The 16,826-nt window shown below is 41.9% G+C and overlaps 1 protein-coding gene across 11 annotated transcripts in view; it reads right to left on the bottom strand.

Moving 5' to 3' along the window:
• Positions 1-5,978: 5,978 nt before the first annotated feature.
• The window catches only part of mapk10 (mitogen-activated protein kinase 10), a gene marked incomplete at both ends in the record, with an annotated part of 88,948 nt that continues 78,100 nt past the window's right edge, over positions 5,979-16,826 (bottom strand). For 9 of the 11 annotated variants that reach the window (XM_084324444.1, XM_084324439.1, XM_084324447.1 and 6 more), the window contains one exon: positions 5,979-6,121. In XM_084324444.1, coding sequence (XP_084180570.1) covers positions 5,979-6,121 — 143 coding nt within the window. The remainder of the gene's footprint in view (positions 6,122-16,826) is intronic. The other 2 variants (XM_084324441.1, XM_084324443.1) reach the window with 1 other exon arrangement.

The raw sequence follows: 16,826 nt of genomic DNA, 5'->3' as shown, positions 1-16,826 counted from the left end.
CTCATCCATTTTAAGAGTTCAGTTTTGTCTTTACTTTGTTTATCTTTAACATTTAGGACTCAAAACATTTATTACCCGACGGCATCACCTGGCCCTTTCAGCAGCCTGGCACCCTCCTGTCTGACTGCAGTCAGTCGTTTATTGCATTGTTGTGTAACTGGTGTTGCCGTTCACAATATGACTTATCATGGAGAGAGGTAAACGATTAAAGTGAAAATCAATCAAAGTTGGGCTCCAACTTGCAACCCGCTGGCCTGGCCTCACGGAGAAAAATCTCCCTTCTGAAAAACAGCTTGGGATATTTGATGTTAGCTGAGGGCTACGGTGTATAGATCTATCTGTTGACATGTTGTGACGTCTCGGGGTGATATTACCATGACCGGCCTCCGGATTATAAATGGATGACGTGTGTGAATCAGTCTGGTTTCTGAACCCATGTGAGTTTAGTTTAGTTTAGTCCCTTGTACACAAATTGGGGACAACGACTGGAAAAAAGGGTCAAAATTGGGATTTGATAAATGAGCAGAATGACCTCTGACCTGACCATACATTGTACATGGGCGGGGATTTGACATAACTCTAGTGTGAGCGCACATGAATACACACCCCTCGTATTTTCCAATGACATACAGTACTGTCAACCGGCAATTACCACGTCAAGAATACACAACAGTACGGCTCCGTCCTAACCCAAAACCTCTCCGATCAATAACCCAAAACCTCTCCGATCAATAACCCAAAACCTCTCCGATCAGTGCCCTCCACATCCTACAATATGACTTATCATCTCTTTTAAAAGGTCAGGCCGGGCTCTTGTAAAAGGCAAGAGAACCAGAGGACATTTAATAAAAAAATAAAAAGGAAATAATAATAATAAATAATAGTAAAGATGCCAATCCACATCATCCATTTCAGCCTTTTTATAGACAGGTTGTGATGAACGCTGGTTTCTTTGAAGTCGCACACACACACACGCACACACACACACACACACTGATGACAGACTGCGCAGAGCAGCATTGAAGTGCATCATAGAAAAACCACACATTTCTACATTCAGCGCTGATGACACCCTGGTATTTCACTGTATGAGAATCATTCTCGACTTCAGGCATTTGAAATAAAAATAAATTATAATAATAATAAGCATCTGAAGGGAGTGCCTCAGTACAGAATAAAAAAGGTTTTTTAACATTCAGAGAAATTAATAAAAGGGAAGAGAACAAAAGTCGTGAGTAACAGAAATGTCTGAAAGAACAGGTAAGAACGATGAATTTGAATTGGTTATGTTTTAAAAATGGCCAGTAGTAAATGTTAACTACAACGGCACGTCGTTCGAATCTGCAGTGCAGGAGAGCTCCAACACGCACGCGCACACACACACACACACACACACGCACAGTAAAACCAAGTGGTAAGAAATTCAGTTGATAGTTTTTTTTTTCTTTTGTTGTTTTTCTTTTCAATTCAAACAAATACAAAGACGTGAAAGTTCCACCCTGTGTTTACATGCGCGTCCTGGACAGACCCTGAGCAGAGGCCCAGCTAACAGCTAGCTTAAAAACCTGGAGACACTGTGGTCAAACCCCCTCGCTTAGCTCTGTGAAGGTATGTCTTTGTATGTTTCATTATTGTACACAAGCCACGGGCAAAACAAAATAAATAAAAGGGTGTTAAGAAGAGGAAAAAGGTGACTATTCAAGATAACATCTATGGTTTTTTGGGGGAGGGGGAGGGGGGTGTGTGTGGCTATGTTCACACCACAGGGGGAAAAGAGCCCAAATCTGGCCCAAACTTTTTATTTAGCTCATTATGTGACTCAGATCTGATTCTTTCATGACAGTGTGAAACAGCACAAATCACATGGAATCCGATCTTTTCATTTCTGATTTGGGCCACTTTCACATGTGGCCCTAAATCAGATACAGGACTGATCTTGGCCACATTAAAAAAAAAAAATAATAACGTGAACAGCCAAACCAAGAAATCACAGATCTGAGCAATACATCAGAATTGAGCACTAAGGCTTGCAGTGTGAACATAGCCGGTGTGTCATGATCCTTGGTATGTACAGTTACAGTGCGTATTATTATTAGTTCATGCAAGAAGAAGAACCACTGAGCTGTAATCTAGCTGCTGGTCTGAAGATCACGACGATGGATAGGATTTCTGCTGAGTCACATATACCCATGATGCATTAGGAAACATACCCATGATGCATTAGATACCCATGATGCATTAGGAAACAGGCCAATGGGACAAGAGCTACCTGAGCTGTTCTGCCTAGCAACCCCTTTACCAGACGGTCAGTAGTCAGGTCACTATTATTTAATTTTTTCTAAATCAGTTGAAATGTGAACCGTTCATCTTCTACGTCTGTGTGTTGATATTTCAAGATGCACAATAACACAAATAAGTTAATTTTTTTATCCACATTAATATATAGGGATGTTCGATATTGGCTTTGTTACCGATATACCGATATTGTCCAACTCTTAATTTCCGATACCGATATCAACCGATATATAAATAAAATCTGAATTTGTTCTTACTTGCTTGCCTGGGTAAATAAAGGTTAATTAAATGTAAAAAAAAAAATGAAAACCGATACCGATAATTTCCGATATCACATTTTAATGCCAATATCGGTAGGTCGATAATATCGGACATCCCTAATATAGATATTAACCAGTCTATGGATGGTGTGGTTTCCCTTTGCAAATGTGCCCTCTCATCTTATCTTATATATAACGTGATGATTGGATCATCAGCCACCTGATTGTCGAGTGATCAAAACAAAACACGTGTGGATCACCATGAAATGTGATGTCCAGCTTGTTATTCAAACTACGCGTAGTGAAGATTACATTGTTTTTTTCTATGAATGGTCATTCAAATGGTAAAGTGTTTCCTCTGTGTAACAAGCACTGACTTGCACTTTCATTCAAATGTCACGACCCCTTGCAAAATCTACAAGTGTCAAAGGTTTCCATGCCCTGTAAAATCCACACCTGGGCAAAAAAAAGTTAAATGCAAAAGCAACGTAAAACCACCCCCCAAAAATAGCTGGAATTCTTTCATTCCTTTATTGAAATGTAAGGACACTGATCAAATAAGACCTACACACAAGGTATAAAACAAACAAACAAACAAACAAACAAACAAATAATAAAAGTCATATTAGGACATCTGTCCACTGTCCAGTTCCCCACCTGGTAGAATACACATCTTACGAGATGGTTCCTATCTGATGTACAAGTCCAGTGCATTTTTTCTTATAATAATTCTACATTACTGGTTATAAAAAACAATAACGTGATGGCGGTGGATGACGGTGGAGATCATGGTCTTCGAAAGTGGGTGCGAGGGCTGTGAGGTTAAAGAGACTCCATGCTGAAACAGACCGCAAAGCCAGGCTCACCATCCTCCCCTTCTGCCCGACGGCGCGTCACAGCGGACCGGCTCAATGAGCTCTCGAAAATGTGACATTAGAATTCTGGGAGCTGAACATTCTAACGGCGAAAGCTGAAAGCTGAGAGAGTTTTTTCCAGGAATTCTAAGATAGAATTCCAGAGGAGACCCCCCCCCCCCCCCCCAAAAAAAGATGTAAACCCTGTGAAAGGGTTAACGACACGTGTTCCGTCGTTCCTCTGAGGTCAGCGAGAAGGTCACGACTCGGACCGTGAGAGAGAAGAGAGAGAGAGAGAGAGAGAGCCTCAAGCTTCCATAACGCTTCGCCATCCTTTAGTCTAACTCGTGTGTACGCTGAGGGGAGGGGGTGGGGAAACTGCATCATTCCAAAAAAGGCACTTGCCATATTCAGGTTCAGTCTATCAAAATAAATACAAATCAATAAATAAACTCTCCCAGCTAAGAACAAAAATCATCAACACAACTGGCTGTGTTAGGTAGTCTGTATATATCCGATTCCCTTTAATCAACAACAACAACAACAACAACAACAACAACGACGACGAGGAAACAGAACATGGCATGAGTAGTCATTCAGTGTGCGATGATGGACACATGAGAGCACGTGACAACAGAAACGTTGTTATGAGGTAAAGCGCCTGCCACCCTGCCTGCCTTCTACACTACGTACAGTATCATCTTCTACCTCCTTCTAAGAGAAACAAAGGTCCTCCCACAGCCACATGAAACAGGTTCAGTCTCTCTCATAACATGGAGACAGGCGGACCTGCCGGGTACAGAGTGACGTGCAGGGCTGTTGCCGGGCAGCCCGGTGGAGCGGTGGTGTAGGAGGAGAAGGAACAGATTGAGGGATCGCTCTCACACAAACACACACAGCTAATAGGGATAAAAAGGGTCAAAAGGAACATTACACCCCAAAACAGACTCTTCAAGTTACTTCCCCTTAAAAGTCACTGTGTTAAGTCTGTAAAACACATCAAATAACAAACTAGTATTTTGGAGTGTACTGGCCCTTTAATCCCCCCCCCCACCACCACCACCACCACCACCATCTACCCTCAGTTGTCATCATGTGTTCACTCAGTCCTCGTCAACCCGTAAAGTCGGACATTTATCATGTGACCACATCGTATACGAGGTGATAGCGTTTGCGTGCGCCAGTCGTAAAGTCAGGACCAATCAGATCCAAGGCAGTAGATTCATGTCAACATTATTCAACCTTTCTTTCGTGATGGTGGCGGTTCGATCAATCTTCAGGAATCCCAGCGTTTCTGATGTTCACGACGCGCCGTGTCCCGTGTTCATAATAAAAATATGTTTGCACCACAAAAGGTGAAAGGTCAGTGATACGTCACAACTCATACACTCTGGTGTCATGGAACCTGCCAGTGTTTACTGTTTACCACTGGTATTTACCACTCGGTCGGCCCAGAAATGTCCGACTTTAAGAGTTGGACGGGGACCTGTTGAACGCACGATCATCCCTGATGTTACAGAACTGAGCATGTCTATGGTCTCTCCTTTCAGTTCACACACACGTGCAAGCACACACGGACGTCCTATCCTCTAATCAGAGCCCCCTCCCACGTTTCAGAGTTACTTTACATGGTATATAAACAAAAGTCTCTATACAGACTAGTTTTTAGCATACAGTGAGATTAGCGTAGTTTTTTTTATCTAACCATGCAGGACTATAGCTACAGGCAGGAGCAACTAAGGTGGAAAGCGATGACGTGGCAAGGTGCGCTAGTCTGAGAACACTCCCAGTGTACAGGGCGTCAGTCCCACTTCACCCCTCAGCTGTACACACACACATTATTTACAGGTAAGACAGGGAGGGGCGTGCCGCTCCGCACACACACACACCCCGTCAGATTAATCACATACAAACACACATATCTGGCCACCTCACATTGGGGGTGTGTGGGTGGGGTGAATGAGGAGGGAGGGAGGGGGGGGTGGGGGTTGGGGGCTCTAGGACCAAGCCTAGAGGTTCAAACGTATAGGCTTGACAGGGTCGGGAGGTGAAAGGACATCTTACAGTCATGGAACAAAATGGCAGCCCACCTTGCCATGGATTGAAGCAGCGTAGATGCCTGTGTGCGGTATTAGGAGACCAGTCAATATACACTTTACAGAAAGATGCCAGTCTAAGCATTTGGTATTTTTTTTTATGCCATATACAGGAGGGTGGGGTGGGGGGGGGGGGGTATAAGCAAAGCAACTAGAAGTTCATAAACACATATCTCAGCTCACTTAATTCAGCTTAAATACCATTGTTGTTTCTTTTTGAATGACAATGCAGCAGGCTTTAGATGTCATCTTTTTCAATTTTACATTTTGTGTTTTTTGTCCTTTAACATATTCGCTATTTGATCTTTTCGTGGATTACCGAGTCGGTCGTTTCCTTCGGGGCGAGTTTCCTTCGGAGGCTGGCGGGCGGGCGGGGCGGTTGGGCGGGGGGTGTCGGAGGAGGGCGGGTCGGGGGGGGCGTTGGAGGTTCTTCACCTTCGGAAGAACACAGGGTTGCGCAGGCAGGCGGCTAGTCACCTGCAACACCCCAGGGGTCCTGTGGAGGTCTCCAGGCTGCTGTCGGTGTCTGAGGCCAGGGTCTGGTCGGTGGACATGGAGGAGACGTCGTTGACGGAGGAGGAGGGGGGGAGGCTCTCGCTGCTGTTCACGGCTGCACCTGTGCTGAGGGAATGAACGGCAGCGAGGGGTTACAACGAAAAGGAGTGCCGGGGAACACGGGAGCAGTGGAACTGACGGACAGCAGCTGTCGTGGCACAACACCCAGACCAGGCACCGACAGTGCGAACAACACTGAATATAACTGTATTTATATATAAAGTTGAAACATGAACACAGACGACACCGTACACCACACACCACAGTCACAGTGGGTTTGTAATGAGAGAGAGAGAGAGAGAGAGAGAGAGAGAGAGAGAGAGAGAGAGAGAGAGAGAGAGAGAGAGAGAGAGAGAGAGAGAGAGAGAGGAGGGGTGATAAGGTTAGGGTCCACTGGATTCCACTGAGCTGACTTCCTGTCTGTCTAAATGATGATAAAGAATGTGGTCAGATGAAGAACCACGTAACGTTTTAGGTTTCAAGATTAACCTAATTATCTTAAAATGGTAAGTTAGAGTGTTGTGTACATTCATAGTTCAAGGATAACTTCAGTATTTTTAAACCTGGACTAGTAAAGAATTGAGGGAGATCACTTCAGCCGGCAGCTACCAAACGGGCTGCAATGTAATCAAAATGGGAAAACCTGCACGTCAAAGTATGTCCACTAAAATTGCTTTTTTTTCTTTTTTTTTTTTACTACTGACTGTTAGAATAAGTGTCTCTTCTATTTCTCTCACTAGTCTGGCTCAAACAGAAGTCTCACTTTGAAATCCTGTAAGGCATGATTCTTTTTTTGAGCGAGGATTAATTTGTCTTGTTGGAATACAGACAGCATTGCGTTATCTAAAATATATAAAACAGGAGTTTTGTGTTTGCATATATCCAAATTGTATCAAGACATTTTTTTCATATACTACCTTTGTTGGATAGGGACACGCTGAAAGTGTGGCTAGTTATGCTACAAATGAAATGAAAACACTCCTTGCGCCTCACAGACCACCAGGTCTGTAGAGATCATCTTTAGAGAAGAAATACTACACCAAAGCACCTTTCGCTGAAGAAAAAATACAAGAGAGCAGAGAGACCTGCTGCAGACAAAGGGGAGGCAATGTTACTGTATAAGTTATTGTGTTGACCTGGCATCAATACACACGAAAGCTTGGCAGGATAACGGTAAAAACAATCACTCAAAAAGCCAGTAGTAAATATCAACTGTGTTGTGACTGATTATAAAATATCTATATAGATTTATTTCCCCTTTGTGACTTATTTTGTAAACATCAGAAAAGAATGCCCCCCCGGCCGCCAATAGTGGACTGGATCAACAGAGACTGGAAGAAGAAAAACACAAAGGTCTCTGTAACTGAGGGGTACAATTCCCTGACTGTATTGAATAAGTATGGTATCATTAAACCACTACTGCGTTATGTACATTACTACTGGCCATACAGTACACAGGTATATGTGATGAACACCCCCACAATAACACGGCTTCACAAGAAATACTGTTTAGAAGAATATTTATTAGAAGAGCACGAAGATTATCTTACATTACTTATCAAGATTGAGAGTTGCGCTTGTAAGGCGAAGAATGTGCATGAATAGGTCAAGAGCGTAAGTCCATGAGCATATTACGCAGGGGATAATTAATACCACCTGTATCATAAGAATTATATATGGTACACTAGTAGGTCAGCTGGAGATACTAAGGGGGTTCCCTCCGGTTGTAAGCCAGCAGGGGAGAGGAATGTTCGGATGCAAAAGTCTGGATCAACGGGGAATCAATAAGCTCCAGCTACGGGAGGCGGTACATTACTCCCTTGATCGGCAGACGAAAGCAGCAGCTATAATCCAAGTATGCGCGACAGCATAGGTGAAAGCCAGCCAGCCTCTCCTAGAGACGGGCTCGAGTGATGCTCCTCACGGGTAAATCCCACACAGCAGCGGGTAGACGGTTCTCTTGGTCCAGCAGCCACAGTACCAAAATCAATATAATCCAGCCGGAAAAGGCTCTGCATTCACCGGTGTAGATTCTCCTGTGCACGGTACTTCACATTAACTAGGTCGAACTTGACGTTATTTCACTAAGCTCTGACACTTTTACTATCCTATTCGCATGCGGTTATAAGTGCTCTATTTAGACGCAAGGTTGCTCACTTCACTTGGTCGTTGACTCGTGATGAAAGCTTTACTAGTAAGGAACGAACGATACGTTGAACGAACGTTTTAGGATAAGACAAGACTACTGCTGTATCCACCTGCGACGTATTTATACGTACGGTGAATAATCTAGTGCCAACCTCATTTCTGTCTCGTATTCCTGCGCAAAACTGGGCATGTTGAGACAAGCCTTGGCGGTGGCTTTGAACTCGGCATTGGGGGTATGGCCGTGGCGCCTAGGGGATCGCTTCCAATAGGAGAACGAATATTATGGTCTGTCCTGTACCAGGTAAAGGGATATTCCGTGTATATGTACAAAGAATATACAAGGGATATCAAACGATATACAAATATTATACATGGGATCTCAGGCAATAAATATATATATTCGGTTTAATCTGACCCTTTGTAACAGTCTCTCTCTGTAGGGATCCTTTACATAATGTTGTCAGACACTTATTATAACAGTTGTGTAAAACAGCAAATAAAGCTCTTTTAGTGGACATACTTTGACGTGGACATTTGACCCATGTCAGTATATTGCAGCCGCCGGCTGCAGGGCGATCTCAATACTGGACCAACTCCAAACATGTTTGTTCCTATTATTCATTTAGATTTAGACCGACACAACGGAAACATAGGGTCCAGGTTTAAAAATACTGAAGTTATCCTTTAAAGACAGTAGAGGTTGAGTACTTGATGTATCACAATTCACTCTCCATGTGATGACCTCACAACTGCTGCAAATACATGGTTCTTCATCTGAAGGGTTCAATTGTGCTTTTGTTATCTGGTTCTTTTGATGCTGTTGTGAGGTATTTTTCTATTGGTTGGGAATTTGCTCACTTGTAGATATGGGGAGGTGTCAACTCTGTATGATGTAGGTGCTGTATATATTGTATACATTTACATATTAATATTTACCACATATACTGTATATATATATATATTATATTATATCCATATCTGTCTGAATATACCTGCGTATAATCTTTCTATATACCTACTTATACACATGCATATAACCCATATAACTCTGTATGATAGCATGTACAATAATGCTGTAAATACCGTGTGTATATATATATATTAGGGCTGTCAGTTTATCGCATTAATTAGATTAATTAATTACACAGCCAATTATCGCGTTATGAAAATTAACTCAAAATTAATTACAATAAAAATATATACGGTATATATATTTATTTTTAATTAAAAGAAATGTGTATCTCATTCATTCCATAAGAACGTAGAATACACATTTACAGACTTTTTTTTTATATGGTCCATTTGCATGTTCTTGGTATCTGATTCTAGGGACATCTATGGATTTTTTTAATCGCCTGACAGCACTAATATATATATATATATATATATATATATATATATATATATATATATATATATATATATATATATATATATATATATATATGTCTGTACATGCTTTTACATATATCCTTTTTACATATCTGTAGATACTATATCTGTAGCCTATTCAGGCATTCATACTATATCTGTACATATCCCTTACCTACTCTACTAGTTAGGCTGCTAGCCAGTATGATTTACCAACATAGTGTATTTATACCTGTATCACCGTACATATTAATACTACAACTCTGTACATACATCTGATTAGCACAGTTACTCAGTAGTACTAATTTATATATTTTATACCCAGTTTAATCACCTGTGCATTGTATATTACTATTGCACTTTACTGTTACATTTGCACTGGTTGGATGCCAAACTTCCTTTTGTTGTACTGTACTTGTGCTGTATGACAATACATTTTAATCTATTCTAATCTAATCTAATCTAATCTAATCTAATCCTCCTCCAGTCTGGTTTTGCTCTACAAGTGGTAGGTCATGTTAATAGTACTGTTCTGTAATTTTCTATGTTGTAAACATTCATTTATAAAAGGATCTGGTAGAATATGATACGTATAATGTAGGGCTGTCAGTTTATCGCGTTAATTAGATTAATTAATTACACAGCAAATTATCGCGTTATGAAAATTAACTAAAAATGATTTTTTTTAACTTTTTTTTTTAATATTTTTTTTATTTTTTTTTTATCTCATTCATTCCATAAGAACGTAGAATAAACATTTACAATTTTTTTTAAATGGTCCATTTGCATGTTCTTGGTATCTGATTCTAGGGACATCTATGGATCTCAGGGAATGTATTCCCAGTGTCAGAAATACTGTGTCTCTGTTACTAGGCTTGAGTAAATTGTAATGAACCAAATGAGAATACCAATTCAATTCTTTTTTTTTCCTACTGTGAATAACACCATGCTCAAATTTACCAGACCTGAAAAATCTAAGCAAATGAATAAAGGGAAGATGATTAAACAGAAGGTTTTGTAGATACAGTACTGAATTCTGCCATCCAGACACATGCAATTTGAAATATGATTATAGAATATAAAATATCAGGCCTAAAATGGTTATGCGATTAAAATGTGATTAATTAGATTAATTAATTACAAATCCTGTAATTAATTAGATAAAAAATATTTATCGCCTGACAGCACTAGTATAATGTTAAGCTACAAAGATCTGGTATAATATATGTATAATGTTAAGCTACAAGGATCTGGTAGAATATGATATGTATAATGTTAAGCTACAAGGATCTGGTAGAATATGATATGTATAATGTTTATTTAAGCTACAAGGATCTGGTAGAATATATGTATAATGTAACACTATAATAATTCAATAATCAATACCTCCGTGAAATAATAATACGGGTTGGCTGTAATTCTTATAGTTTTGATCTTCAATGGGTGGCTATAATGTGGTAAAATCACCAGTGGAACCTCACTCCCCAGGTCTATAGGGATGGCTAGGCGCTACGTCATCATATTCCAAAACGCCACTTCCGTGTCCTGTTGCTTCCAGACGGGATATTCAAAGGCAGTAAAATGGTGCAGTGCTGTGTCCCGTGTTGCAGCAATAGAAATGATGTCAACAAAACAGTCTCTTACTACCGCTTTCCTCCGTTACCGCTATATTTTTTTTATACGAGTTGAGGCCCTTTTTCACAGACTTTGAGAAGTCAGCGAAGTAGGATGTCACAGTAAAAATGGTGACCGGTTCCTGGGCTGTAGCCATTGCTGTTTACATTGGCCGCATTAGACTAAACATCAGTGGCGGCTCTGCCACTAGGGGCGCAAGGGCGCCGCCCCCCCTTCAGGCCCTGCCTGGTTATATGAGAGTAGAACAAGAAAAAGTATCTTTTTGTTTTTTGTTTTATAGCCCTATAAATAATATAAACATGTTTAAAATGAATAATATTTACTCATTTTAAGTATGTTTGTATTTCCAATGCACAATATAACGTTATTATCTCAAATAAAAAAACACTCGTTTTCCTGAGCAGGAAGTGACATCACGTTTTTTGTATTTTTTCGTATTTCTCGGCCCGGGCTAGACGCGATAGCGCTCTGAGTGCGCGTCACAGTTTGATCGCTGTATCCGTCACAGCCAATCAGTGCATAACGCGTTGTGCGTTGAAATATGACTATTATGTTGGAATCCGGGCGCGATTTGAAGCGGTCTAGCCAGTAGCGTCAAGAATGTCTGTAGCCGCATTTCGCGGAGACGCTCTCTGATTGGCCGATGCCAGTATTTTTTTCCGTAGCAGAATTTCACAGAGACGATCTCTGATTGGCCGAATCCAATTTCTAATGTTCCAATTCTAGCTTATTCCAATTCTAGCTTATTCCTAGGTTGGTGATGCAGGCAGCTGTTTGTCTTAGTAGAGCGTGCCGTGCCCGTGACTGCAAGTTCTTTAGACTGTTAAGCTTAGGCACTCTTTCAAAGTTGGTTAAGGTTAGAGTTTGTCTTAGAGCATGGCGATAGAACGCCAGGTAGTTTGCAGTCTGTTCGAGCGGAAATGGACAAAGGAATGAAGTACTTGTGTTGTGTGGTGCTTCTGCTAACAAGCTAACACTTGGCTAACAAGCTATATGGCGGATGCAGTCTGGACACAGTGGACAGTGGTCTGGAATTAAACATCAACAGTGGATTATACACTTTATCAAGGCAAGCCCTGGACGTGTCAACTAAACAGTGAGTCTCTCTCTCTCTCGCTCTCTCTCTCTCTCTCTCTCTCTCTCTCTCTCTCTCTCTCTCTCTCTCTCTCTCTCTCTCTCTCCTCTCTCTCTCTCTCTCTCTCTCTCTCTCTCTCTCTCTCTCTCTCTCTCTCTCTCTCTCTCTCTCTCTCTCTGTGGTTAACGTTAACGTTTGTAAATAGTTTTTTTTTAGGAGCAGTACTGTTAGGCTACTGCTGGCCATTCATGAAGCGAGACATTGCTGATTGTTTATTTATTTTACAACACAAGACTATGACTACCAACTGCCTAGCCAGCCGTGTATCAATCTTGGATGCAATAATAACGTTACCACACTGACTGTGTCGATGGCTCATTGATTTAACTACTGCAGCTCTCTCGGATTGAAAATACGTGGATTATGGCTTGTTCAATATCGTCTATGTTTGAATGAATGAATGAATGAATGAAAACTTTATTAACAGATTGCAGAATGGGTACAATACAGTACGGCTCAATACACACAATTGTTAAGGGGATGCAGACCAGAGAAAGACGTTTGTCTTGTTTACATCAGGGTCCCAGATTTTCGATTCATATCGATAGTTTAATAGCTAGCCTTGGCTCGTTTAACAATATGCAAAATATGTGTACAGCCCTGTACTCATACTGAAGTTATTCTTGGTATATAATAGGTCTGATTGTGTAACGAATCGATTCCACATCGCGCTGTGTGTGAGAGAGAGAAGGAGAGAGGGAGAGGTCTGCCTGTGTTTGGAGACGGGGCGAGTTTTGTTTCTAACTTTTCTATTTATATATTGTGTTTCAAGTTGTGAATTAGAGTCTAGACTATACTTTATTTGACTGGTTGTGTGTTGTTGTAGTAACAGCTGAGCGACTCGTTCATAAGAGCCGATTCATTGCCGTGAGCGTGAGTCGAATCGCTCACGTCTTGCCATGAGTCTGTTGTACTGTACATGTTTGCAAAATGTTTGGTATAGCGCCCCTAGTGGCGAAGCACCCACCGGCCGCCACTGCTAAACATGCTAGTGGACACGGAAGTAATTTGTGACACTAGCCATTCCTATAGGGGCTGGAATGGACACTAGATGGCGATAGTCACATTTCCATATAGCTACAAACATGTTTAGAGGCGTGTCTCTATGCTGGCAGCTATGAGAGAGGTACAGTACAGTTGGACTGGGCATTCAGAGTCGTGCGATTATGTACATTGGGGCTGTGTTGTTCATCATCCCAGGACATTTCCAATTTCAAAGAGCAGTCTATTATTCATCTGTATTTTTTTACCCCCATTGTTCTGAATTCATCGCCGCGCAAGTTGAGTAAGTGAACAGTTATCCATCCTTTGAAGATTCATGAAAGGAACTGCTAATTCCATATACTATACTATTCTATCCAGTTAAAGTAATAAGATGAGTATTTCATCACAACGGGCCCAGCAGCACTGTGAGGGGAACGAGGCTCCTCTTGATGAACTCCACTCCTAAATGAGCCAATCGAAAGGCCTCCTTCCGCACCTCTGATAAAGGTGGTCCGTCTTCCCTCGCTGGGACTAGACGATCCAATCTAACCTCCACCCTCCTTCAAATGGACTCATTCCGCAATTTAACCTATTTTCCTCTTCTCTGAGGATCACATCATTGCTTCGAGCAACATTGTACTTATTGTACTTATTTTATGCCTGTTCTTATGTCTGGACGTTTACATTGCACTACTTTTATTGTCTTTTATACCTATTCTTATGTTGTTTTTATTCTGTCAACTGTATGCTGATTTTATGCCTATGATCATTTTATACTAATTGCTGTGGTGCACTCTGGACTGCGGTCCATGTGTGAAAAGTGCTATATAGATAATAGATAATATTTATTATTATTATATTGTAAAAAATGTATGCATTGAAATGTCTGTAAGTCTTGACGACATTGAAAATGAGGCTGACCTCAATTGTGCTTTCGAGAATAAATAAAGGTTTGAATATGGCTTTCAAATTGAAATTGAGATTGAGATTCAGATCGAGGTTCAGAAGCAAAAACCCGGGCGGAATGCGTCAGGATTTGTCTCTGTGTGACACGGGCGGCGCTACGGGAGGCAGAGCGGTGAAGCTAAAAGGAGGCGAGGAGGATCTGGAGTGAAGCAGAGCGGTGAAGCTAAAAGGAGGCGAGCAGGATCTGTAGTGAAGCAGGGCGGTGAAGCTAAAAGGAGGCGAGCAGGATCTGGAGTGAAGCAGAGCGGTGAAGCTAAAAGGAGGCGAGCAGGATCTGGAGTGAAGCAGGGCGGTGAAGCTAAAAGGAGGCAAGCAGGATCTGGAGTGAAGCAGGGCGGTGAAGCTAAAAGGAGGCGAGCAGGATCTGGAGTGAAGCAGGGCGGTGAAGCTAAAAGGAGGCGAGGAGGATGAAGAATGAGGAAGACATCAGGCGTGTTCCATGTGGGTGCATCACTGGAGAGAGGCCAGCGCTACCGCTTTGAGATATGACGTTTCCCCGCAGTTTGACTTCTGCTATGGAGACACACACACGTCCTGCGAAGGCTTAGGAACAAGAGCTACAACTAAAGCTCACATACAGTACAGTAACAGAGAGTACAAGGGGTCATCTCTCTTCCTCTTGCCTTGTCTAGCGTATTTCTGAAACCGAACGCTACCGCAACGTATCGACTGCCTCAGTGCCCCCTAAAACATAATATCTTTTTATCTATATCATATCTAGCTGGAAGAAAGAAAAAAAAAACACTCTGATCCATATCTAAAAATAGAACGATGGCTATCGGTTTCCTCTTTCCCATAATCCTTCACTCCGTCGGCCGGTGCCATGCCATGTCGGCAAACATGCGACTTCTTTAAGCCTCGCAATAAAGAAGGCAAGCGGAGGGCTTTGCTAAAAACATCACTTTCGCTCGAGAGCACGCCAACGGTCCAGTGATTTGTACAAAGGACGCGTACGGAGCCCCAGGCAGGTCATAAATCTCCAGTTTATGTGTCGGTCACTGTGGGAGGAGGTTGCTTAAAGGACAGTGGTCACCATTTCAGCTGAACCCGCGATAAAAACAGGAGCCAAAAGCTGGATTTATGGTCTGCATCGATTCCAGGAGTCAGTCACTACAGTCGCAGGTTTAGTCAAAAACCGGCAGAGAGGCGCTCAGCCGTTTAGAAAGTGGCCTTTACTGCAGTGCATAGGGTCTAATCCCTGAAGGATAACAGAACCATAAACCACAGTGGTGGTGCTTTAGGGGGGGGGACTCTAGGAGTCCCTGAACTGATTAAGCTCAAACTTGCTGTCCTAGCCAGATTCTTTAGAGAACACGGCACTAGAAGACTAGCTCGGAACTAAACAACAATGTGGGGATTTGAACCCTAATCGTGTTCTATGGTTGTGTGGATCAGATAGTTTGATTGGGTTTGAATATTCTAAAGGAGTATAGTTACAGCATGACTAGGGCTGATCAGTACTATGATTTGATTTGATTTGATTTGATATGATATATTTATTTTGAACATGTAAATACAAACAATATAAAACAAATCATTGATCTATAGCAATGAAATGGAAACAAATTTAAATAAAAAACAAAAAAACATAACTCAATTTACATGTTCGAAAAGGAGTAGGAAGAAGTATACACTTATTTAATCCTACCCCTTTTCCACTACTCAAATGAATGTACTAATTTAAAACCTTACAAAACAAATATATATGCAAAAAAAAATATTATACATGTAAAACATGAAATAAAAAAATAAAAAAATGTAAACACCCATGAATGTCAAATCCCTTCCTCATCCCTGTACCTCGTCAAAATTATTTCTTTATAATTCAGTTTGAATTGTCTCATGTTTGGACATTGCTTTAGCACCACATTCACACTGTTCCACAGTTTCACTCCACATATGGAAATGTGAAATGTGTTTTCTCCTGGTAGTGCGTACACTAAGAACGTTTTCTTTTTTTTATTGGTCTTTTTCCCCCTCCATTTTCCTCCGATTTTCTCCCATCCCAATGTTAGTCGTATGCCAATTCCCAGTCCCTTCCTGATCACTGCGCACTTACCCCCCACAGTCAGATCATCTGGGAGAGTGGAGGCTACCACGTGCTTCCTCCGATAGTGTGGTCCAGCCAATCACCGCTTCTTTTCACCTGGCAGCACGGATTCTCATTGAGAGGGCGTAGCGTGTGGGAGGACCACACTATCCCCCTCACGTCCAATCCGCGCTTAGCAGGCGCCCCGACCGAACTGTAGGAGTCGCTGTTTACAACGACCCGGACCCACCCCGCCAGCTTCTCCCACCCTCTGATACAGCCAATTGTATCAGTGCAGACGGCCAGCCAAGCTGGTGACAACCCCGGAGCTGTGAGCTGGATTCGAACAGGCGAATCGAGCTCACAGCTCCGGGGCTGGTGACGAACGCAATCTCCGCTCGGCCACCTAACCGCCTACACTAAGAACTTTTAAATTGAGTTCTCCCCTCAGATTATAACCCCCCTCTCTTTCGAAGAACAGTTCTTGAATGTTTCCTG

The sequence above is a fragment of the Notolepis coatsorum genome (genome assembly GCF_963971535.1).
Source record: "Notolepis coatsorum genome assembly, chromosome: 11".
Taxonomy (NCBI): domain Eukaryota; kingdom Metazoa; phylum Chordata; class Actinopteri; order Aulopiformes; family Paralepididae; genus Notolepis; species Notolepis coatsorum.
Note: the sequence above shows the minus strand (reverse complement) of the source record. Positions and strands in the feature narration are given on the sequence as shown.